General features: G+C 37.9%; 1 protein-coding gene and 1 non-coding gene across 2 annotated transcripts; one reads left to right on the top strand and one right to left on the bottom strand.

The window, feature by feature from the left end:
- The first annotated feature begins 406 nt into the window (after positions 1–406).
- On the top strand, positions 407–529 carry LOC142170056 (small nucleolar RNA snoR86). The gene has a single exon (XR_012699671.1). It is a non-coding gene; the product is annotated as a small nucleolar RNA snoR86 (small nucleolar RNA).
- Positions 530–1,465: 936 nt separating this feature from the next.
- LOC107804959 (protein IQ-DOMAIN 13) lies at positions 1,466–7,381 on the bottom strand. The gene is made up of 6 exons (XM_016628919.2): positions 7,120–7,381; positions 6,126–6,222; positions 5,289–5,687; positions 3,413–3,646; positions 2,923–3,054; positions 1,466–2,374 (listed from the first exon to the last, which is right to left on the bottom strand). Exons 2-6 carry the CDS (start codon positions 6,198–6,200, stop codon positions 1,592–1,594), a joined length of 1,623 nt encoding a protein of 540 aa, XP_016484405.2. The 5' UTR covers positions 6,201–6,222; positions 7,120–7,381; the 3' UTR covers positions 1,466–1,591.
- Positions 7,382–25,375: the final 17,994 nt, after the last annotated feature.

A 25,375-nucleotide genomic window follows, 5' to 3' on the forward strand; every position in this document is an offset into this window, starting at 1 on the left:
CAAGAGGAGATATCTTTTTATACCTTTAATGTTATTATTTTAATAGTTGTAGATTATGGATTTTTTTATGAATCCGTAAGTAAACCTGAAAATTTTCCAAACTGATTGAACAATTCGAAATGTGCCAAACAGATCCATATTCTAGTTGGGCTACTAGTTGCACTAGGCTAAAACTTCCAAATCAAAACTGTAGGCCCATTTTGAACAATTTAGCCTCTTCAAAAAACTAGGGTTAGGGTTACTCTTCTAACTCTTCGTGCCTATAAAAATGCAACGACTTTACCATCCACTTCAGTCATCAACTTTCAGAAATCGCAACTCATTATTTCTTCTTATGGTTTACGAATTTGTTTTTTTTCCCCTTATTTATATTGAATTGATTAGAATAAAGGAAAGCCAATTTGCAGAGCAAGTGCGTCAATAAACGATGACGAACACTTGCATTGAAGGTTGGCGATATCAATAAGCGATTCTCCGTGCCTTTCAAATACTCTTGTTTTGCTTACGGCCTCGAACAAGTCGCTACATTTTTTATTACATTTACAAACAACGCATTTTTTTTTTTAATTTTTGTTTATTTTTAGTTTTTTTTAAACACAGGAGTATGATTTCTTTTAAAGTTTTAAGCTTTTCGCTCGCGAAGCAAATCATGTTTCCGAAATGAATACTGTTTTGTTTCCTCATTCTCTATGACTGTAGAAGAATAAATTGGATAAAAAGGTATGTGTCAAAGTGATCGATTGGTAATCATATATTTATATCACCTAATTTTTGACGTAAGAGGCAATATAAAAGGAAAACGGAAAAGACAATTGAAATCTCCTCGTTCTGTGCCTTTAGATGTCATTAATGAATATTATTCAGTTTTAATGTATGAATTTGGTTGTAAGTCTTATCATGTTTGATCAAAATTTAAAGATTCATGTACATATTCTTTGAACTGAAATAAACTTGTGTATCTAAAATTTTATTTATTTTTCAAAAGCACTTTTTTGAAAATTGAAAATAAATTTGAAATAGATATACTTATGAGCACTTTTAAAAGTTTAGTTAAACACGGAAAAAACTTATCATACTTTTTTGTAAAGTACTTATGAATATTTTAGCATAATAGTCTATTAGTTAAACAGAAGTTTGTGAAAAAAATATTTTTATGCTATTAGGGGCAGTGGAGAAAAACATGCAGCAGAGGAGAGAAAATGAATAAAGTTTGAGGTCATTTGGTATGAAGTAATTTTCCAGTGACAAACGGAATAATTAAATGGGGGAAATTACTGTTCATAAAATAGTGAGAATTTGATTTGAAAAAGAAGCCCAATCTGACATCAAACCAAACATGAAAAAAACAACTATTGTGATGCCAAAAATTTTAACCGAAATTACTATAATTCGGTTAAGGTTAATGAAGTGAAGATGTTCAAAAACAATTCCATTGACAGTGAAGTGTAAAAAGTGAAAAAGATTGTACACACTGAATCATAGTAAAATCTTCTTATTGTACATCAACTATTCTGTGAACTTAACACTCCAAGCACTCATTAATAAGAAAAAAAATGAAAGAAGAATGAAATAAAAGACAACATACAAAGAATCACACAAATCTGTTAAAAGCTCTCCTCCCAACTACAGCGGGCATTGAGACAGTTGAATCCACACTTATATGATCTGCCACAGACTCTTGTTTGTCGACTTCATTTCGAGAAGCAGAATCCTTTCCAGAGCCTTTGCTCCACTTGGAAGACCAAATATTTGGAGTTAAAGGGAAGGAAAATCTTTTCTTTGTGTCACTGGATTGTTTTTGTGAGATTCTCTCCTTAGGATTGCTACTTGCTCTGAGTTTAGCTTTAGCTGAGGCAGTAGGTGCCATATAATGCGGAGCCGAAAATGGAGGACAGCTTGTGAGGCTATCGTCGTCCTTCAATGGAAGATCAAAAGGGTAGTTAGCACCACTAGCTCTGGTTCTTGAATACTTTCTTAGACTTGCTCTGTTTACTGGCGGTGTTCTATTTGGAGTATGCATTTGTTTTCCCCTTGTTGACATTGGTGTGACCGATTCATGGTTATCGTAATCAGAAAGTAGGCGTCTGAAATTGTTGTTTAGAGGTGTTGGACTTGGTTTGTGCTCTGAAATTGCCCTTGTTGGTGTGATCGATTCATGATTGTTGTACTCCGAGAGTATGTGTCTCAAATTGTTGTTTAGAGGCGTTGGACTTGGTTTGTGCTCCGAAATTGCTCTTGGTGGTGTTAGGTTGATATCTTTCACAGTAGGTTGGCCCTTGTATGCATTTTCAGAAGGTAGCTGGCGTTCCAACCAATTCCACCACAATCCACTAGATCCCATGTCCAGAGCTGATTTTGGATCACCTTTCCATAGCTGATAAAAGACGTAATTTAACAAGATTAGCCTTAAACCTAGGTAAGAGAGATATTTAATTGTCAATCTGCACTCAGCCTAGATTAGAACACTAGTGATCACTGGTGTATGCAAGATTTTAAGCAAGCAATATATATTTTACATAGACATATTTAAGATTATTTTTCCTGAGGCAGTGTCAGACATCCCTTTCTAAGGGTGTATCAGCCACTCCGGTAATATGATGTGTTTTACCTTGATCGTATTTCTGGAGGTCAACTTATTATCAGGATTTGCATAATATAAAAGAAAAAGCTGGTAAGAAAGCGAACCAGGAAGAGAAGAAATATTCTAAATGAATTAGCATTTGCACGAAAAGGATACCGAGTTTCTGGTAGTATTGAAACATATGTACACAGTGATTACCCCTTTATCACCCGGATTTCTTTACATGCTAAAGGATAGAAGTAATTGATCGGGCACTCGCCATCTATTTTAATTGTTAAAATCTTTGACAACATAAAAGGACCATTAGTCAACTTTTTGACAACATGAAAAAGCTGTTGTACCTGGTGAGAATAGGCATATGCCATTGCTCTCTCCCTTTTGATGACTGCCTCCACTTTCTTCCGCATCCTTGCTTCTACTTCTTCTTTGGTTAGCAAACTATCATCCCAATTATCCTGGTTACCTGCCTCGAACTATACCAACATTTTTTCCTCAATCATCAATGGCAAACTCAAATCTCTTCGAATAACAAGAAAAGCGCAACAACAACAAAAAACCCAGTGTAATCTTAAGTGGGGTTTGGGAGGAGTAGAGTGTACGCAGAACAAACCCTTACCCTGTGAATCCGCCTCAAGGTAAAAGTAAAAGAAGCAGACACAACACGTAGTAACATTAACATGATAATAGGATCGAAGCTAAAGGATCAACATATAGTAAAAGAAACCTACCAAACACCAAGCGCATGTGTTTTAATTTTGACTGTTACCAATATCTCTGCACCGAAACTCGTGAAGATATAAGAAAAAACTCATGAAGATGGTCCAAACATACCAGTTGAGTCCATTTGCTCGCGATGCTTTCAACGTCCTTATCGTTCCTGTACGCTTGGTGTTGAAGTGCCTGGTTTTCCAACATTTGGATCCTCCTTGATTGAATTTGAGTTTGGACCCTAACCAGAAGTTGCATCTGCTTCATGGCATTTGCTGTTTGCTTTTTTACATTACTACTTCTCACCACTCCTTGAAGCCTTACTAAACCCCTCAATGCTCTGAAACTCCTCCTCGCCTGTGAAACAATGAACATTCAGATTGGAATTTAACATTTTTAAACAATTGATAAACTCTTTCAGAACCAAAGTCAATCTTGTCCCACCAATCAGCTTCTTTTGAAAGGAGAACAAATGGAACTCCAAAGGTTTCTTAATCCTTCATCCCTCCTTGAAGAGGAAAGAATAAGTTAGCTAACAAGATTCAATTTAGATGATGTAGTTTAAATTGGTACAAAGTTTAAGAAAAAAAGACTTTTGAAACATGTAGTCCTAAAAGATTAAGGGGCAAAAACTTCGTGGGGCTATGACATTTGTGAGACTATAAAAGCTTCTCATTAAGAGTAAATTGGGTAAAATGAAAAGTTTAAAATTAAATTGTTTCTAAATTTAGAAATGTCTCGTTCTTTTTTTAACGGACTAATAAAGAAAGTATGTCATTTAAATTGAAACGGAGGGAATACATGTTTCCACTTGACATCTATGTTGCTCGTACTCTCCAAAATGCTGCTGCACCCGTGTTTGGATCCTCCAAAAATACACTACTTTTTTGAGGATCCGACACGCATCCGGTGAGACTTTCGGAGAGTCCGAGCAACATAGCTTGACATAAGATGCCATTCCTAGTACGCAATTAGAATAAACTTGGCAATATGATAAGAATTTTGCTATGGAAAAAAAAAAATTCACTGCTTGTTCCACACTGGATCATATCATCTGTTGGTGATTTTGCTTTGTGTCAAAATTTAACAGAACTATAATGAAATTTTCTGCAACGGAGGTACATGTCTCCAAAAGCTTAATCAGTTACAACAAAGAGCTGGTAAAACGCCAACATAAGTATACGCATAGGAAGAAGTTCTCTGTCAGCAAATAATCATTGAGACCGTTGAAGGAACCCCTAACTGCTTTACACAAAAGACTGCGAATTGGTTGTAAAGCCCCCATATATCTTATATAGTCATAACCATTTCATGAAGAATATATTTTATCACAAACATTGATTTGCTCTTTCGCAGTTAATGTTTTATCATTGTCATTAACAAAGAGAGCTTCAAGCACGTAGATGGTTATTAGACACACGAACTAAATTTTATATCAGGAATAACATACTCATATCCAATATCTCACATATTTGCAATTATATGACCTACAACTTTTAACTCGACATATAACAGCTGAATAAAAACATGTCTGACTAAATTCATGCTGTATTGCTAAAACTGCAGGTTATTACCTTCAAATCTGCACAGTTACAAGAATATATGAAAGATAGATACAAGTGTGTTACTGCTACTTGGATTGGCAATGGGTCTGAAAAAGTATAATTTTGATATTTGTACCCTTGCTGATACTATATTTGAAGTAGTTGTTTGAATTTCATATTATATGCAACTGAAACAGGTTCTTGGTGATGGTAGAAAAGGGGGGATGATGAGTAGGGGCTGTTCTTAGATGGAGGAAGACGCCATCTGAATCGGATCTTTTGAGTATTTTGTGAGACAATGTGTATTGCAGCCCCACTCTACTGAATTAGCTGCTTTGTTATTGGAACTAACGATCAAGAATTGTTTTCCCCTACTTGCTGCATTAAAACTAAATCACAAGCTTCTGATAAAAAAAACTAGCTAACATTGCAAGGGGGATTATATTGAAACCTACCATGTAACCTCTGTAGGCTGCCTGTATCTTGGTTGCTGAAAGGTGGAGATTCCTCAAAGTTGGTTCTGGTCTATAAGCATAGCTGATTTCTTTACGATTTCGATTAACCTTAGGAGAAGAGATCTTTGGAGAAGTAACCCTTTGAGGAGAAATAAGCCTGTGAGGAGAGGCAACTCTTGGAGAAGTAGCAGTAGGAGAGGCAAATCTATAAGAAGAAGCCCGAGGAGAGACAACACTAGGTAAAGTAAATCTTGGAGTAAGTAGTTTTTGTTCATCTGCTTCTCCCAGTATTTTCTCAATACTACTTGGCCCTCTGAAGAGAGGGATAAATGATTTGTTCTCTGCATGCTTCAGTTTTCCGCGACCTTTCTTTTCCTTACCACTTTTCTTCTCTGATTCCTGCAACAATCGAGCAATTTAGGTAAGTACGGACATACATACAGCAAATTCTTCCAATGATTCCAGGTGTGTGAACATCTCATCTAAAAACTTAAGCTGTCATAGAGAGTACACTTTTACTTAGTTAATTATGTGTTCAATAGATACGACTTGATTTGCAGTATTCGAATTTGAGTTCACTCAATTGCTACATACATACATTTTTCAGATAGATGAAATAAGACACTAATTGTTGAAGTTGGTTCATAAACTAGTTTTCTAGGGGACTGTAATCTAAATTATTATGGATGTGAACAATAAAATATAAAATCCCAGAGAGCTAATTTGAAAATGTTAAGGTAACCACACTTTTCCTCCAATGAAATAATTATATGATTTTTGAAAAAGTAAAGGCAGAGACTAGCAACTTGTGCTTCTGAAATTATGAAACAAACTTACATTGGCTAGCTTCTCCTTGGAACTGGGTGTAAACACCCTTTTGATAGCAGAAAACCAACTGCCTTTCTTCCCCATGGTTCTAGCATTACTCTTTCACCTTCAACAAGTAAGCAAATCAACTTTAATTTAACACATGTAGTTCAAAAGGTAACATTTGGTGATACTAAAAGAATTCTACAGAATTTACACAGAGTTGGAATTAGTATTTTAAATATTGTAGAATCAAATTATTCACTATGAAATGATTCTTTGAACATTTTTCAGAGAGAGAGAGATCAGGCAAGGATGGATAAAAATAACGAATATAGGGAAGAAAAAGATGTGGATTAATCTCTTTATGATCCCTTAAAATTAAATTTAAAGTTTGAAAGAGGATTCCATTTCGTAATTTGAACATTTAATGCAACCCAAGAACAAAAATAAATAAAAATTATAATGGCCAGTACATATCTTCCCACCAGCCATAATTAAGATCACATATATGATATAACGTGAAATTAAGATCTTACGTTAAAAAGTATATGGTATCCTCATTGAGATCATATATTAAGTAGACGGGTTGCTCAGTTTTTTCTGTCTTTTTCTTTTTCAACATTTTACATCTAAGCTTCTCCTCAAGCACTCCAAAAGACAAAATAAGTTATTTACATCTTGGTCTTAAATGCTGCTAAAATGATTTAACTTATGTACACAAGCAAATAGTGAAGAGTTAAAAAACATTGCGCCGCACAACTTTAACATGCACACACAGCAAAAGATGGCAACATAAACACACACTCAAAAATAGGGTCTCAAGAAGAGTAAAATCAATTCTTAGTTCAGGAAATAGCAAACAGAAGAGGAAGAAAAAGAGAAGAAAAGATTAGTTAAATTTCCCACCAAAAATCATTAACAAGGGAAGAAAAGAAGCTTACTTTCCCCCCCTGTAATTAAGACAATTAATGTAGATATTCCAAAAAAGTAAATATAGTTCCTAAAGAAAGATCCAATTTACCTCAACTGGTGTTCTGAATCTTCCATAGACCATTATCAGAAAAGGTGCAACAAAAACCAAAAGCAAATTGCAATACAAGAACTGAACTTTAGCTTCAGCTACCCATTCTCTTTTTCTTTTCTAGCTCACTTTCAGTTTGCTATACACATAATATGGTGTGTCCTTTTTAGATTTTGATTTCAAAACTTGCCAACTACTTTGAATCTTCTTCTTGGTAGCTGGCAAGATTTTTTTTTCCTTTTTATTGTTATGGAATGTATGTATATTTTCACCTTTTCTTTTCTCCTCTTTACCTTTCACCTTTTGAGTTTTTTATAATTTTTCTTTTGGTTTTAATGATGAAAGGATCTAAAAGGAACGACCAAATTGGATTCATATTTGACAATTTGTTTTTGAATAAGGGATAATCTTTTTTTGGTGGGGAAGGAGGTTGGCCACTTTAACACTCAATGGGAAGCCTTTTTGGCGGGCCTCAACTAACTTTACTTAAATGGGAAGCCTATTTTACCTATCAAATGCAATCTCATTACCTATTACTAATAATATTTTAAACAACTGAAATTGAGTTTGGTATATATTTTTTTGGTAAAGCATTTCGAAATTCGATTACTACTACTAATCTTTTTCATTGTCACGTTTGCGGGACAATGACACTTATTTGGACCACCAAGTAACAGTGTTAGAATGGATGAGATTATCGGGCTTAGGCAAAAATTTCAGGTTAGAATTTTGAAAATGAAAAAATTCATGATAAAGAAAGCTTTCTTTTAATATGTCCTTGTCAACCCAAATTAATTAGACTAATACTATATACTGAATACAGGATAATTAAATTAAATAATAAAAATACCGATCCGAAAGAGAAGAGAAAATGGCAATTAAGGACCCTTAACCATCTAAAAGAGTCGCATTAAAGTTATGATTTCTTCTTATGTCTTTCCTCTTCTACTTATTCCATAATAATGATTTTCACAACTAATTTTGGCCAATTTTCTCACTTTAACAATTACTTCCTTCGTCTCACTTTATTTTGAATCTATTTAACTGGTAACAAAGTTTAACAAAAAAAAAAATACTTTTGAAACTAGTGTTCTTAAACAAGCCATAGGCATTTTTATGACTATATAATCACGACATATATTTTAAAATTAAAGTATTTTTCAAATTTAGAAAATATCATTTTTTTTAAAAACGGAGTAAAAAATAAAAGGTATAACATAAAATAAAACAGAGAGTAATATATCTCACTTATTTTATTTAAATGCATAATTCACCTCAGCTTTCAAGAAATTAGTTGTAAATTCTCTCGTTTGGGCAATCCTTGTGAGGAAGAGGTATAAATGAGAAGTCTTCAAAATTATTAGAAGGCATATAAGGGACTAAAGTGAAAATATTCGAGAGCCATATATGGTGTTTAAAATAATTTCTTTAGACATTTTTAGGACGGTAAGTGACAAATTTAAATTATGGGTCTGAACAGTCATATGTTTGGTAAATGTGTGGTCCAATTTGCTAAAATAGTAAAGTTAAAAGGACTGCTAAAAAAGATTGCCATCTATTGCCTTGAAGATTCATATATCAACATCGGTTGACAGAAAGAGAGTGGGAGTTTATTTCGTAGTAGTTACTTATAAATAATTGATTCTTCAAGTGTAATAATTGATTCTTAGATATATGCATTTGAGTGCATAACCTAATTCAGCTAAAGAGATCTTTAATTACAAGACATATGTAACAAATATTGTCAATTTCATCATTTTTTCTTTGAACTGTTTTATAAGTTTCAATATTCAGCATTTTGCTCTGGTTTTAAGGTTCAATTTCACCCATGGTCACTGAATTTACGCACTATAATATTAAAATCATAAAATTATTATTTGTCATATTAAAATAACTGAAATTTACTATAACAGTAAAGAGGCAAATCAGTTTTATCATACCAAAATAACCGAACTTCACCTACTAAAACATTGAAAGTCGCAAAACTTTGCCCACAAAACATTAGAGTCACCTTGATTTATAGATTTATTGTTATAGTGGATAAATATTTAATGACTTTATTATTATAGTAAGTAAAGTTTAGTGATTTTGGGAAAAAAAAGGAGAAAATAAAGACATGGTCTTTATCCTTTGGCTTGAATTGTAAGTTAGGCTACCTGAGCGGTACATCCTAATCGACCACCCATCCTACTACATAGTGGAATATAATAATTTATAATTGTACTGTATGGTCCAGTTTTTCTTTTAAATTTGTGAAATCCATCAAATTATCTTGATCACCAAGAAAAAAGTTTCAATATGGTCAAATAATCACTAGGACTGTACTTGTTTGCTTGGTAATTCTCGTGAGAAGAGGTTCAATAATAATAATAATAATAATAATAATAATAATAATAATAATAATTATATACGGTCGAAATCGAGCTCGCATACGACATGATAGGTTAGGCTCGAAACATGACAACCAAAGACTGAAGATCGACCTCGAGTCCCACCGATCTAGAACCCGGGGTCAAAATGCCTGCCTTCGAGAACATTAAGTCCGTAATCCCGGAGTCGACCTTAGCCCCGATCGAGCTCGAAGAAACATTGTTAGCATAACCAAACAGAAGATCGAAATATCCGTGACCGGTCGGATATTACGGCGGAAATCTCAGCGCGTATCAGTAAGAATCCGACAATCAACTAATCAAGGGATTTTTATCTTTTATAGAATTGTACCTAAAGTAGGACTCCTCTACTATATAAAAGGGGGTTTGATAATTCATTTAACATATTGTAACATGCATTCCAAAGCAATACATTATTATTCACTTTAAGTTCTTATTATTTTGTCTTGATATCGATCGAAATACGTTCGGCTTGAGGGTGGCTAACCTTCCAAGGCTGAAACTGTTCAATTCGTGTGGTTTGCATTTACTTTATCATTATTTATTTCAATTGCAATCTGATTTATCATTTTGTGTCAAGTTAATCCACGTACCCTTAGAACCACTTACAAATTCAATTGTTATCCGATTTTGAGGGTAAACAATTTGGCGCCCACCGTGGGGCTAAGGATAATAGTGGTTATTTGATACACATCTCCATAACACACATTACTTTACACTTGTTCTTTGCAGTGTCTCTAATTTCAGGTTAAAACTCAAAATGTCGAACTCTCAATCAGCACCCCTACATGTTGACAACGAGTCCGGCCATCACGGTGAAAATAACAACATAGCGCCCGGTGACGAAGTACCGCCCGTCGATCCCATCGGAATTCCGGTCGCAGACCCAATTGACGCTAATTCACATGTGGCTATCGACACAAACCTGCCTACCGACCCCGAGAATAGCATCCGTGGTGGAGCCCGATCGGCGGCTCAAAATACACAAAACGTTGGCGGAGACGGGATCAGTTTAAGGGTGATCTTCGAAATGTTGCAGGCTCAACAAGCGGCAATAGCTCAGTTATACAACTAAAGTCGCGCACCGAGTAGAGTTGAACCCGATCCACCCCGGAAAGACATCTGCAGGGATGAACCGGTTGCAAAGAGGTTGAATAAAAATGAATCGGGGACTAACCCCGAGATCATAAAGATACTCGAGGAACTGACAAAACGAGTAGAATCAGGGGAAAAGAAAATCGAAGCTAATGACAAAAAGGTGGTAACCTACAATTCCAGGGTAGACCAAATCCCAGGAGCACCGCTGATATTGAAAGGCCTGGATTCCAAGAAGTTCGTGCAAAAACCCTTTCCTCCTAGCGCGGATCCAAAGCCAATCCCTAAGAAATTCCGCATGCCTGAGATTCCTAAGTATAACGGAACGACCGACCCAAATGAGCACGTCACCTCTTACACATGTGCTATCAAAGGGAACGACTTGGAGGATGAGGAGATCGAGTATGTCCTGTTGAAAAAGTTTGGGGAGACCCTGTCAAAGGGAGATATGATATAATATCACAATTTACCTCCTAATTCTATTGACTCATTTGCTATGCTTGCAGATTTTTTCGTGAAAGCACACGCTGGGGCCATCAAGGTCGAGACCAGGAAGTCAGACCTTTTCAAAGTAAAACAGAAGGATAACGGGATACTCAGAGAGTTCGTGTCCCGGTTTCAAATGGAACGGATGGACCTGCCACCGCTCGCTGATGATTGGGCTGTTTAGGCTTTCACCCAAGGACTCAATGTTCGGAGCTCATTGGCTTCATAGCAGTTGAAACAGAACATGGTGGAATATCCGACCGTCACTTGGGCCGATGTACATAACCGATATCAAGCGAAAATCAGGGTCGAAGATGATCAGCTTGGGGCCACTTCTGGGTCCGTATATCTCGTTAGAACCATCAACAGAATCAAGAGAGACATCGATCGTGAACCGAGATCGAACAAGGATTGGTATCAGCCGTATAATGGAGACCAAAGAAATAGCAGATCCTGGCGGAACTCTATGAGAAATGAAAGGAGAAGTGACTGAGGTAAGAGCAACCGAGGACTCATAAGTAAAAAGAGCTTCGACAGGCCCATCAGGCCTAAAGAAGCACCGAGGCTATCGGAATACAACTTTAACGTTGATGCTGCCGCCATTGTATCAGCTATAGGACGCATCAAAGATACCAAATGGCCTCGACCCCTACAATCCGATCCAACCCAAAGGGATCCCAACCAGATGTGTAAATACCACGATACTCACGGCCATAGAACGTAGGATTGCCGACAATTGAGAGAGGAAGTAGCCCGACTATTCAACAACGAACATCTTTGAGAATTCCTGAGCGACCGAGCCAAGAATCATTTCAGGAATAGGGATTCTAGCAAACAGACCGAACAAGAAGAACCTCAACACGTCATTAACATGATCATCGGTGGGGTCGATGTCCCTCAGGGGCCGATTTTGAAGCGCACCAAAGTGTCCATCACGAGGGAGAAACAAACTCGAGATTACATACCGGAAGGAAGCTTTTCTTTCAACGACGAGGACGCGGAAGGGATCGTGCATCCCCACAATGATGGACTAGTAATATCTGTACTCATAAATAAAATTTGAGTTAAGTATGTGTTAATTAATCCAGGTAGCTCGACCAACATCATCCGATCGAGGGTCGTGGAGCAGCTCGGTCTACAAGATCAAATCGTGCCTGCAGTCCCAATTCTAAATGAATTCAACATAGCATGTGAAACCACTAAGGGGGAGATAACATTACCGGTGAACACCGGCAGGACCATCCAGGAAGCTAAGTTTTATGTGTTCGAAGGAGACATGAGGTACAACGCTTTGTTCAGGAGGCTATGGATCCTCAACATGAGATGAGTGCCCTCGACACTGCACCAGGTGTTGAAATTCCCAACACCCAGTGGAGTCAAAACAGTTTATGGGGAACAACCGGACTCCAAGGAAATGTTTGCGGTCGATGAAGTGTTCCCAGCATCCACAATCTCAACATTGGAGGATCCGAACCAGATGGTCAAAGACGGGGCCAAATAGCAATCATTGATATCAGCCTCGACAAAATCGGAGGATCGAGGGGTAGACAAAGACGATGACTACGGGGTCCCCAGATCTTTCATAGCCCATGATGACTCCGATGCTACAAAATCAATGGTCGAGGAACTGGAACAAGTCGTATTAAGTGAACACTTGCCCGATCGAAAGATATACCTGTGTACGGGATTAAGCCCCGAGCTCAAGAAAAAACTCATTCAATTTCTTATAGCTAATGAAGATTGTTTCGCTTGGTCACACCTTGATATGACAGGGATCCCACCGGAGATAACCACTCACAAGCTGAGCCTAGACCCGAAGTTCCATCCATTCAAGCAGAAGAGGAGACCCCAGTCCAAGGTCAAACATGCTTTCATCAAGGACGAGGTATCTAAACTCCTTAAAATAGGGTCCATTCGGGAGATTAAATACCCGATGTGGTTAGCAAATGTAGTAGTAGTCCCTAAAAAAGGGAACAAACTAAGAATGTGTGTAGACTTTAAGAATTTGAATAAGGCATGTCCCAAGGACTCTTTCCCTTTGCCCAACATCGATCGCATGATCGACGCCACGGCCGGCCACGAGATCCTCAGTTTTCTCGATGCTTACTCCGGGTACAACCAAATACGGATGAACCTAGGTGATCAGGAAAAAACCTCCTTCATCACTAAATATGGTACGTACTGCTATAACGTGATTCCATTCGGGTTAAAAAATACCGGTGCCACTTACCAACGCCTAGCAAACTGGATGTTCGAGGAACAAATAGGAAAATCAATGGAGGTTTACATTGACGATATGTTGGTTAAGTCCTTGCGAGCAGAGGACCATTTAAAACATTTGCAGAAAACCTTCAGCATATTGAAGAAATACAATATGAATCTGAACCCGGAGAAATATGCGTGTGGAGTTAGGTCAGGTAAATTCCTCGGATTCATGGTATCCAACCGGGCAATCGAGATCAACCCTGATAAGATCAAAGCCATCGAAAATATCATGATTGTGGACAACGTGAAGGCTGTGCAAAGATTAACCGGGCGCATAGCCGCCCTGGGGCGATTCATCTCGAGGTCCTTTGACAAGAGCCACCGGTTCTTCACACTATTGAAGAAGAAGAATAACTTCTCATGGACCCTGGAGTGCCAACGGGCCTTGCAGAAACTCAAGCGGTATCTATCGAGCCCATCGCTGCTTCACACGCCGAAGACAGACGAACAACTATACTTATACTTGGCAGTATCGGAGATAGCGGTAAGTGGAGTCTTGGTCCGGGAAGAGCAAGGTACGCAATTTCCAATTTACTATGTTAGCAAGACCCTAGGTGAGGCCGAAACCAGGTATCCTCACCTAGAAAAACTAGCGCACGCTTTGCTAAGCGCCTCTAGCAAGCTAAAACCATACTTCCAGTGTCACCTCATATGTTTCGTGACTACTTACCCGTTGAGGAATGTTATGCATAAGCCCGATCTCTCGGGCTGGCTGGCCAAATGGGTCGTGGAAATCAGCGGGCCTATCGACACCCTACTACCCTAGTGGGAACAGACAAGCAAAATCGACCAACAAAACCATACTCCTAACCTCAAAAAGAGGTTGAACGACACCAAAGGAAAATGGAAGGAAATCCTGTCCGAAGTCTTATGGGCATACCGTACGACATCGAAGTCCAGTACCGGGGCCACCTTATTCTCACTGGTATACGGCGCAGAAGCTCTAATACGGGTAGAAGTCATAGAACCAAGTCTCAGGTTCCGATATTCAACCAAGGAATCAAATGACGAGGCTATGAATACGAACCTAGATCTATTAGATGAAAGGTGCAAAGCAACCCTTGTCCGGTTGGCCGCCCAAAAATAGCGGATCGAGAGATATTATAATCGAAGGGCCAACCTTCGACATTTCAATATCGTGGACTTGGTGTTAAGGAAGGTCACACTAAATACTCGGAACTAGAACGAAGGGAAGTTGGGACCAAACTGGGAAGGCCCTTATCAAATTATCTAGATCACCGGTAAAGGATCGTACAAATTCGAAACAATGAACGGTGAGCAACTACCGAACAACTGGAACATAATGCACCTGAAGCGATACTATTATTAAGGTATGACCTCGTTTATTTCCTTTTATTTATTTGCATTCTGAACTAACACTTGCAGGCAATCATCAAAGTACGATACAATCTTTAGGCCTGAAAGTACGTGTTGCACTCTTTTTTCCCTGAACCGGTTTTGTCCCAAATGGGTTTTCCGACAAGGTTTTTAACGAGGTAGTAGTAAATCATGCTAACTTAGAATTGAAGGCCGGTTAAGAACCAGTATCGAAGATCACAACAACAGTATTCGAGGCCTCTCTATGATCGGCCTCAAACACTGGGGGGCATTACCCTCGGACGACTTTAGCAAGGAAAGAAACTCTATTATTGAATGGTCTCGGCTCGATCGATAGGATTTAATGTAAGGGCCAAACAGTCAAATAAACTGGGCCCGCATAGACTGCTTGAGCCCTGGCATAAAATTTGTATGCATGTGTGACTATTACGCACACGAATAAAAAAATATTTCTTCCTTGCAGATAAATATCTTGTCCCTTAAGAATTTCTCTTTTTTCTTTCCTCTTAAGGAATTTCCTACATTCGATCCCCTAAAGGTTTCGAGCCCAAGGGACGCCTTTATATGGGTTCAAACAATCACTCCCAATCGGGGACTGTTGTCCAAAAACAAACTCGGACGGCTCGGGCTGAGAGGGCCCGAGGCACCAGACATATTAGGCAACGCCCGAACTTTAAAGGCTACGGCCATCCCCATTCGGGTGCTATTATCTTAGGCAAAGCCCGGATAACTCGAGGTGACAAGCCCACTGGCCAATACCCAAACTAAAAAGACTACGACCATATTAAAACGGTTTGGAGACTTCTGTAACCCGTAATAAAAAACAAGGCCTTGAAAAATTTCTAAACTAGTTTTAAAGGCTACACTCGAAAAATTATAAAATAAGAAAAAAATTTATTATAAGTACTTTGGGGAAAAGTTCTGGTCATACCGAACCCCCACGATGCCTTAGACAAAGTAATGTCAAAGGCAAGGCCTGTTCGAACCTCCGAACACGACCTAACTAGTTCATGCTAAGGCATTTCGATCTTTACAAATATTAAGAATAAAGAAAAGGGAAACAAAACTCGTAAATTGTCGAAGGGAAAAACAAGCCTTATATTATATATACAGTCTTTACAAAGGCCAAATGGCCTTAACAAAAAGTACAAAATTGCACAAATACAAAAAAAGCAAAAACATCTACAAAGGCGTCTAAATAGCCCGGTCTTCTTCGCCCCCGGATCCATCAGAATTCTCAGAGTCTTCTTCTTCTTCTTCCTTGGGGTAAGCCAACTTATTGGTCTAGGCCTCGATCCCCTTAGCGATTTCGATCTCTGCGGATAGATCAAAACCCCGAGCGTGAATCTCCTCAAGGGCCTCTCTTCGTGTCTGTCGCTTTTCATATTCAACAATGTCTTTCAAGCGGTCCTGGGCTGCCTCGGCATAGGCCTTATATTGGCCACCATATCGTCGGTGTCGGCTTTAACCACCACGGCCGCTGACTTGGCCGTTTCAAGTTCCTTGGCCATAATTTCTCGATCACAGGCACCCGAACTTAGTTGAGACTGAAGCTCTTCAACCTTTTTGGCATGCACCTCGGCCTTTTCCTTTACTGCTCGAAGCTGGACCTCAGCCGAAGTCAGTTGCGCCTGAGCAGCCTCTTTTTTCGAGGCCAGACGATCCATCCTTCCCCTCCATTCTTCAATCTCGGTCTTGACAACATCTATCTCAGCTCACAGTTGATCGATCTGATCTATTTTTTGTTAGACCTGCGGATTCCGACCGTTAGTCACCGAGCCTATTCTTCGTCACTAACCTTAAATATTTTTACCTGGTTGACCAAGTCGGCATGCTCCTTTTAAGCCACCTCTAGATCAGCTCGGAGGCTCTTAGCCTCCCCCTCACGCTGCTCGCTGAGAAGTTTGTAAGAATATTTCTTCTCAGTGAGCCCTCAAACCTCGGCCTTAAGCTGTTTCAGCTCATCCCGGTATCAGAGAAAAGTCTCGTAGTGAAGCACCGAGGCCTACAAGAACAAAGAGAAAATGTTAGAGTTATCTGTAAACTAGCCTAAGTACAAATTGAAAACCATTGAGGAATATCTAAAGTTACCTGGTTTAACGCCTGTTATGCTTCGTTGAACAAGCAAGGTGCATCCACCTCGTTCATCTTGGACTGATTATCCTCGGTCACTAGACACCGAAGATAACTGGCCACCCCTACGGGGCGGAGAGGACCCCGGGCGTCCTCCAGAAGGGAGATAGTGATAGATCGCTTCCGGCCAGGATCCACACTCGGGGCAGGGAATCGATTGATCAGTTTAGGGCTCGAGGAAGGTCCATTTGCTCTCGAAGATGGGCTCTTCTTTGGTATCTCTAAATCACCCAATCCGATGACGCCCTCCATGGCCGTAGAGTCCACTCCATCAAAACATCCGCGAAATGAGTCGTCTGCTCTGAGGAAACCCTCGTTGGGACGTTCCTTCACCGTCTGAGCCTCGTTATACATGGACTCAGTGAACGAAGGTGACTCGGTGATCTCTATCACACCGAGTGCTTCCTTCGGTGCATTGCCCATATCCTGGGAAGCTTCGGTCTCGGCCTCCTCCTCGAACTCCCTAACTTGATGAAGATCGGCATCATCTCCCTCTGGTTCGGAGGCCCCTTGCCCTTCGAGTCGTGACGACATTAGGGCCACCAGATTGAAGGCTTCTTCTTCTTGTTCTTCCTCGGATTCATCCCTCAGCCGATAGAGAGAACCCGAAAGTGGTGCTCGAGCGCTGGTGCTTTCTTTGAATTTATGCACCAACCTTCTATTTGGCTATTTTTTCTCCGAGCTCGGAGAACTCGGGGCCCTTTTTCTTTTCTTCTCTTCACCCTGTCTCAGAGCAGGGGACTCAGTGGGGAAATCATCGCTACCGGATGTGTGCCTCATTTGGTCATCCTTGGATAAACCTGCAAAAGGAAATAAAACAAGTGAGAATTTAATGATGCAAAAGGAAAATCAAATATTACTCATGAAAGAGATCTCACCATGCGAACGGGCCTCCCATCGGCCCTTTGAAATCTCGCGCCACGAACGCTCGGAATAAAGCCTTTGTGATACGATGCCCCCGACCCAGTCCTTGAGTCAAGGAACTGCATTCGGGACCCGAGCAATAGCTGCACCACCAGAGAACACCGATAAGAAGGAAGGAAAAAATTGATAAATTAAATTTTGGAAGCAAAATTATACTTACGTGATATGTTTCACTTCTCGGGGAATGACATGTGCTCAGCCGGGATCAAGTCCGAGGTCCTCAGTCGGATGAAACGGCCTAGCCAACCTCGATCCCTATCCTCATTGATATTCGAGAATGGGGCTTTACTGGGCCGACGGGCGAGCTTGATCAATCCCCTCGGTAGAGTCAGGGAATGTATAAATGCATGAGGTGGTCGATAGTGAAAGAGCACCCTTCGATCTTACTTACAAAGAAATGGAGGAGGATTACGATCTTCCAGAAAGAAGGGTGAATTTGACCGAGGGTTATCTCGTATATTTTGCAAAAGTCGATGATAACCGGGTCCAAGGGGCCCAACATGAAGGGATACGTGTAAGCATTTCGGAAAGAACGTCCTCAGTGATCGAGCAGATGTACCTCGAGACCTCCTCGCACCGGCCTGGTACAGAGAAGCGCTTTTTGACCTTAAAATCAGCATTGACCGGGCACCCCCGCGGGATGAACATTTTCTGAGGAGGTTTCGGTACTGGTTCCTCGATAACAGTACACGAAACAGTCTCTTCGGTAGCCGACCGCGAGGTAGAAGGAGTTTCTTTTTAGGGAACGATTTTTGAAGTCTTCGCCATTTCTTTGAAAATGAAGGAAAAGGGAGGAAAAAGAGGAAGTTAAAAGAGTACACTTGATGGCTTGGATGAAGACGGAACAAAAGTTCTTATAAAAAGATATCAAATAACCGGAATATAAGTACCTAAAAATATTAAGATTGCTAAGGTATGAGGGCAGAAGGTTTGAATGTAAAGTTTGAATGAGTAGATGAGGGGGCATTTATAGTTTTTCAATGACGGTTCGCATCCAGGAGTAGCCGACCAGCAGCTGACAAACATTTAATGCCATAAAGACTTGACTGACGAGATGTTTCAACTATTTTGTCGTTTATGTCGTGTGGTGTCGAAGAAAGAATCGGAAGCTCATGTCGTTTCTCGTCGTCTACTCTCCGAAAAATGAGGGGACTATCTGTATACGGTCAAAATCGAGCTCGCCTACGACATGGCAGGTTAGGCTCGGAGCATGACAACCAAAGACTAAAGATCGACCTCGAGTCCCACCGAGCTAGAACCCGGGGTCAGAACGCCTGCCTTCGAGAATATTGAGTCCGTAATTTCGGAGTCGACCTTAGCTCCGATCGAGCTCGAAGAAATATTGTTAGCATAACCAGCAGAAAACCAAAATATCCGGGGCCGATCGGATATTATGGCGGGAATCTCGGCGCGTATCCGTAAGAAACCGACAATGAGCTAATCAAGAGATTTTTACCTTTTATAGAATTGTACCTAAAATATGATTCATCTACTATATAAAGGGGGGTCTGTTAATTCATTTAACATATTGTAACACGTATTCCAAAGCAATACATTATTATTCTCTTTAAGTTCTTATTCTTCTATCTTAATATCGATCGAAATACGTTCGGCTCGAGGGTGGCTAACCTTCCAAGGCTGAAACTGTTCAATTCGTGTGGTTTGTATTTACTTCATCATTATTTATTTCAATTGCAATTTGATTTATCATTTTGTGTCAAATTAATCCACATATCCTTAAAACCACTCACAAATTCAATTGTTATCCGATTTTGAGGGTAAGCAATAATAATAATAATAATCAAAAAGATTGAAGTAATTGCCTATGATATTGATGTATCTTTCAATAGTAAAATATAGGGAAGCACCGGTGATAGTGTGAACGCATTTTTATTGGTGTATTTTTTTTTTATCCGATGACCGATATGTGCACTAAGGCTCCGACTAATATGGGTTCTTGCCGCATAAAGCCTATTCAAGGGGTATGCGCTCTCTTATCAATTTATTTTTTAATTTACAGTGCTCGAATCTGAAATATCTGGTTAAGGGTAAAGGATCTTATCCATCTCACTACAACCCTTAGGGGCCATTTGATTGGATGGATTAAATAGGTTATCCTAGTATAAAATTTGGAACTAAAGTTATTCTGCGTTTGGTTGAGGTATTAGGTAGATCTAGAATAACTTTTATACCACAATCATAAGATTATATATCTCATATAGATGGCGGGATAACTAATCCTGATTTTAATCCTAGGATAACTTGGTTTTGAAACAAACAATCCCTTAGTTGTCTACTTTATGGCCGGTCTCAGTCAATATGGAAGTTTTTTCTCAATGTATTTTACTAAAATTATAAAGCTTAACGAGGTAAGTGAATGTCGGAAGATTAAAACTATGGTATTATAAAGAAAATCAAACCGAAATTCTGTTATTGGCACCTAAACCTTACTAGTCAAAGCTGAATCTTGACAATATTTAAACCATACATTTTTCAGTAGATGACTTTACAAAAAACTTATAATACCCACAAAAAAAAACAGACAAAAAAACCCAGAGAAACAGAGAAAGGGGAAAGTCAGAATGGGACATTCAATATAAAAATAGAAACTTGAAATTCCAGCCATTTGGTCAGAAGAGTGATGGTCTGAAAAGTTAGCACTAGATGTAAATGAAGCATGAATGTTTTTTTCCCCACTTTTAATACTAGTATAGTATAGTATATATATATATATATATATATATATATATATATATATATATATATATATAGACACACACATCAAGAATTTGAAGTTTATATATTTTTACAGCACCCTCAAATTAATATACAGTAATAACTGATTTCACAATATCTATAAATATTTAGTGAAAATTTTAATACATATATAAAATTTAAACAAAAATTATTTAATTCTCGTGAACCCATATATAACATATATGTTCATTGCTAGGTTGTACCATCATTTGTGCACTGTTTTTCAGCACATGAGGCATGTTTAGTATTTGGTGCCTTTACCTTTTTCTTTTTGTTCTTAATATATTTTTGGTGAAAATGAGATGGAAAGAAGTCCTTATCATGGCTTTTAAATTCCTTATTAGTATGAAAATCTTATTGTACAAATTAAAATAATTAGCAAATTCAGGACTACTTTTATGATGGATCTTGTGGCATCTTAAGATTCCCCTAATCTCTAAGATATTGTTATAAAACCAACAAGTCGTAAAGAATTTGGAGCAAATAGACCAAACATGATCACTAAGACTTTACAGTTTAGTGAGATTTATAGGAATGTTTCACGCAATAAGTATGACTTTTAAGGACGTCAAATTTTGATCAAATACTAACCGCCATTACTTCCAAATTAAAGTAGAAAAAATGATACTGTATAACTGCTCTTAAAATAATAGTCGAAAAATGTATATTCTGTTGGAAAAAGTTACAAGTTGGAAAAAAAATATTTAAGTGAAGAGTACTTAAATATATTCCAATATATATTTTTAGCAAATTCAGGACTAATTTTATGATATATTTCAAACATTAGACTGCGAATTCAAGTCACAAAATAAAAGAACTTTAAGTGAAGAGTAAATAACAAAAGAATCATTATCAAATTATATTCTGGTTAAATCAATTAGGAGTACAATCAAAGTCAAAACTATAAATCAGCGTTTCATTTTCAGCAAGATAATTAAAAATATACCGGGCCAATTACACAAGCTTTCCCTTAGGTTTCAACTTTTCATCTTAAATTATTTTTCGCGTTTCCTTCTTTTCGTTCATCCTACTTTTCGGCGGTTCAAGTTAAAATCCCTTTTCGTTAACAAAAGAAATATATCATCCTATTTGGTTCCTCAATAACACGTGGAATTAATGTGAATTAAATAAGCATAATATGTAGCATTTAATTAACTTATTTATAAGATGGTTGGTATGGATGGAGATAATTAACTTATTTTTAAAGAATGTCGAATTTTGGTAAGAAAACAACCATTACTTATTTAGGAAGTGTGAAACAAAAAGGTCAATTGCACGGATAATTACTCAATTTTTTATTTTATTAAACTAAAATCACTAAACTATTTTCTTGTAACAAAAAAGGCAGTAAACTTTACCTTAGTATCACAAAAATCAAATCAAATTATTTTTTATAAGAAAAAGTCACTCAATTTTACCCTAATTAATTAGTCATGTTTCCTTCTTTTCATTCATCCTGCTTTAGGCAATGTTAAAGTTTAATCTTTTTCACTTCCTCAATAACACATGGTCTTCGTAGTGAATTGAAAGAGAAAATGACAGGATAAGAATAATATGTACTCCATTTAAGAAACTTATTTATAGGATGGATTGTGATTGGCAAGATGGACATATATTATGAGATTTTAGCACCATAACAAACAAATGTCTTTTAAGAATGCTTGATTTTGATAAGATAACTACCATTACTTATTTAGCAAGTTGAAACTAATAGGTTTCAGGAGTGGCTTCTAAGGTAAACGATTACACTCTGAAAACAGAAATCAGTCTAGGATTCCTTGGTTGTTAGCCTAATTACCTAAAGAGATGTTGTTAACCTAATCTTTTATTGTTTTGTTGTTGAACCAATAGGCCTATCCTTTGATGTCAAAGCACAAAAATGAATTTCAATCTTTTCTTTGGGAAGTGTTTCCTTATTTGAGTAGATCTGTCAACTTAGCTCGTGTTGGGTTAGAACGGTCCAAAGATACTCTTAATATGATGTGATATTATCCGTTTTGGGCCAAACCCGTACGATTTTCCTCAAAAGGCCTCGCAACATTAAGAGTATCAAACTTTTTATAAGTAGCTTATTTTTCTTTTCTACTTTTCATGTGGGACTTTGTTCACACACACCTAACAATCTCTCCTTGAACTAAGTTTCACATGACCCATCACCATTTATGGACTAATTTGGAGATTAATTATGTGCAACCCACATGATCTTGAATATTTATGGTCACCGAAGCCCAAAGGCTAAGTATGCATCTTCAAAGCTACGGATAAAGGTCGTAAGTGTCACGACCCGAAATTTTCATCTTCGAGACCGTGATGACGCCTAACATTTCACTTGCTAGGCAAGCCAACGTTAGAATTATTTTAATTATTTTTAATAATTTATTTTAATTAAGTAGTAAAGAAACCAAACAATTCGATTAATGTATGAATTAAAGTAAACAAACCAAAATGATAACGATGTCTAACACCAACCCAGAACTGTAATCACAAGTGCACGACTTTCTAGAATAATACAAATAAGGGTCTGAATAAAATAAAACTGTCTGAAAGAAAGCACACAGCTAAGATAAAGTAGAAGGGGACTTCAGAGCTGCGAACGATGTGCAACTATACCTCAAGTCTCCTTTGATAACTGAATCCGAGCAAATTTACAGTACGCCGCTGTGACCAACTCCGGTATCTGCACAAGAAGTGCAGATTGTAGTATGAGTACAACCGACCCCATGTACTCTGTAAGTGTCGAGCCTAACCTCGACGAAGTAGTGACCAGGCTAAGGCAGTTCGCTTATATTAACCTGTACGCAATAATAATAATAATAATAATAATAATAATAATAATAATAATAATAATAATAATAATAATAAAATCGGTAAATCATATCAATTACTAAAGTCAATTCACCAGTCATAAACTTTTAATTAATTTTTCGTTGTTGCGTACAACCCGCTCCAATAATATAAATTTAGAATAAAGTCCGTTGCGGCGTGCAACCCGATCCAACAATATAATCTTTCACTTAAATTTCGTTGCGACATGTAACCCACTCCAACAATATAAACTTTCAATAAATCCGTTGCGGCGTGTAACTCGCTCCAACAATATAAACTTAAAATAAATCCGTTGCGGCGTGCAACCCGCTCCGACAATATAATTTAACAACTCTTAAATGTAAAAATACCCCAATAAATACCACATTTAATAAGAAATTATTAGGCAACAAGGTATACAATGATTATGATTTATTTAGGAAAAAAGTAATGACAAGTAGTAATTAATTATGAAAATCATAGAGAAAATAGGCAATTTAATATTTAATATGCTAAATGTCAAGTAGAAATTAAGATACATAAGTCAAATAAGCAGGTAACAATTATAGCATGAATTAAAGTATATTGGACAAGGAATATGAGAGAAATAATTAATATACTAATTAATTCATGATTTAAAATAATTTATGATTTTTAGACAAATATGCAAACAATCAATTTGATGACGTATAGGCACTCGTCACCTCGCCTATATGTCGTTACACATGATATTCACCTAACAAATAATTCAAGGGTTCTATTCCCTCAAATCAAGGTTAACCACGACAGTTACCTAGTTTCGCAATTCAAGTGATCACTCGACCATGACTGTTCCTTTCGAATTATCCTCCAAACCAATCAAACCTAGCAATTTATTTACCAACAATTCAATTTAAGCTTTAGAAATTATTCACAATTCAAAAGAGACTTAATTAAAGTTATTTTCGAAAAAGTCAATGTGGGCCCCACTTTTCGGAACCCGACGAAAAATCACGAAATCCGGACACCCGTTCCGATACGAGTTCAACCATACTAAAATTATTGAATTCCGACATTGGATTGTCTTTCCAATCCTAAATTTACGTTTTTGGAAAGTTTTACAAAAATTTCAATTTCTTCCATCTAAATCCGAAATAAATGATGAATATAAACATGGATTTATGAAATATCATCAATATATGATAAGGCACACTTACCCAGTCCGAAGTCGTGAAAAACTCCTTCAAATCGCCCAAAAATCGAGGTTTTAAAACTCAAACAAAAATGGCGAAATGACTGATTTTCGATCCCTTATGTTTCTGTCAATTTTCGCTTCTGCGACGAAATGGCCTCATCTGCGGCGTCGCTTTTGCGATGCCAAATGTGCATCTGCGCTGCCTTCTGCTTCCGCGGTCTGGCAGAAGCGTCCAGTTTTCCGCTTCTGCGGCTTCTTGCCCAGCTCCTCTGCTTCCGCTTATGCGATGGACTTAACGCTTATGCGGAGCCGCTTCTGCGGCCAAGGCTTCCCAGAAGCGAACACACCAGAAGCAGCAAAATTCCAGAATTTGCTTAAGTCCAAAATTTAATCCGATTTCAATTCGAATCACACTCGGGGTACTCGGGACCCCGTCTAAATATACCAACATGTCCTGTAACATAATACGGACTTACTCAGGGTCTCAAATCACGTCAAACAATGTCAAAATTACAATTTACACCTCGATTCGGACTTATGAGTACATGAAATTGTTACTTTACAAAACCCGTGCCAAAATATATTAAACGAATCCGGAATGATTTCAAATTTGGTGCACAAGTCATAAATGATATAACGGAATTATTACAATTTTTAGAATCGAAATCCGAGCCCGATATAAATAAAAGTCAATTTGTGGTCAAACTTTGAAAGTCTTTAGCCTTTAGATTTCTAGTTTCCGTTAAATGGCGATAATTCGAGTTAAGGACCTCCGAATTTGATTCCGGGCATATGCCCAAGTCCTAAATCATGATACGGACCTACCGAAACTGTCAAAATATTGATCCGGATCCATTTGCCAAAAATATTGACCGAAGTCAACTTAAGT

The sequence above is a fragment of the Nicotiana tabacum genome, chromosome 15 (genome assembly GCF_000715075.1).
Source record: "Nicotiana tabacum cultivar K326 chromosome 15, ASM71507v2, whole genome shotgun sequence".
NCBI lineage: Eukaryota > Viridiplantae > Streptophyta > Magnoliopsida > Solanales > Solanaceae > Nicotiana > Nicotiana tabacum.

Excerpts from the sequence above, each read along its gene's own strand:
- LOC107804959 (XM_016628919.2), bottom strand. The coding sequence starts at position 6,200 with ATGGGGAAGAAAGGCAGTTGGTTTTCTGCTATCAAAAGGGTGTTTACA. Across the intron at positions 3,055-3,412 it reads CGAGCAAATGGACTCAACTG|TTCGAGGCAGGTAACCAGGA; the intron begins GTATGTTTGGAC and ends ATGTTGGTATAG. Across the intron at positions 2,375-2,922 it reads CATATGCCTATTCTCACCAG|CTATGGAAAGGTGATCCAAA; the intron begins GTACAACAGCTT and ends GTCTTTTATCAG.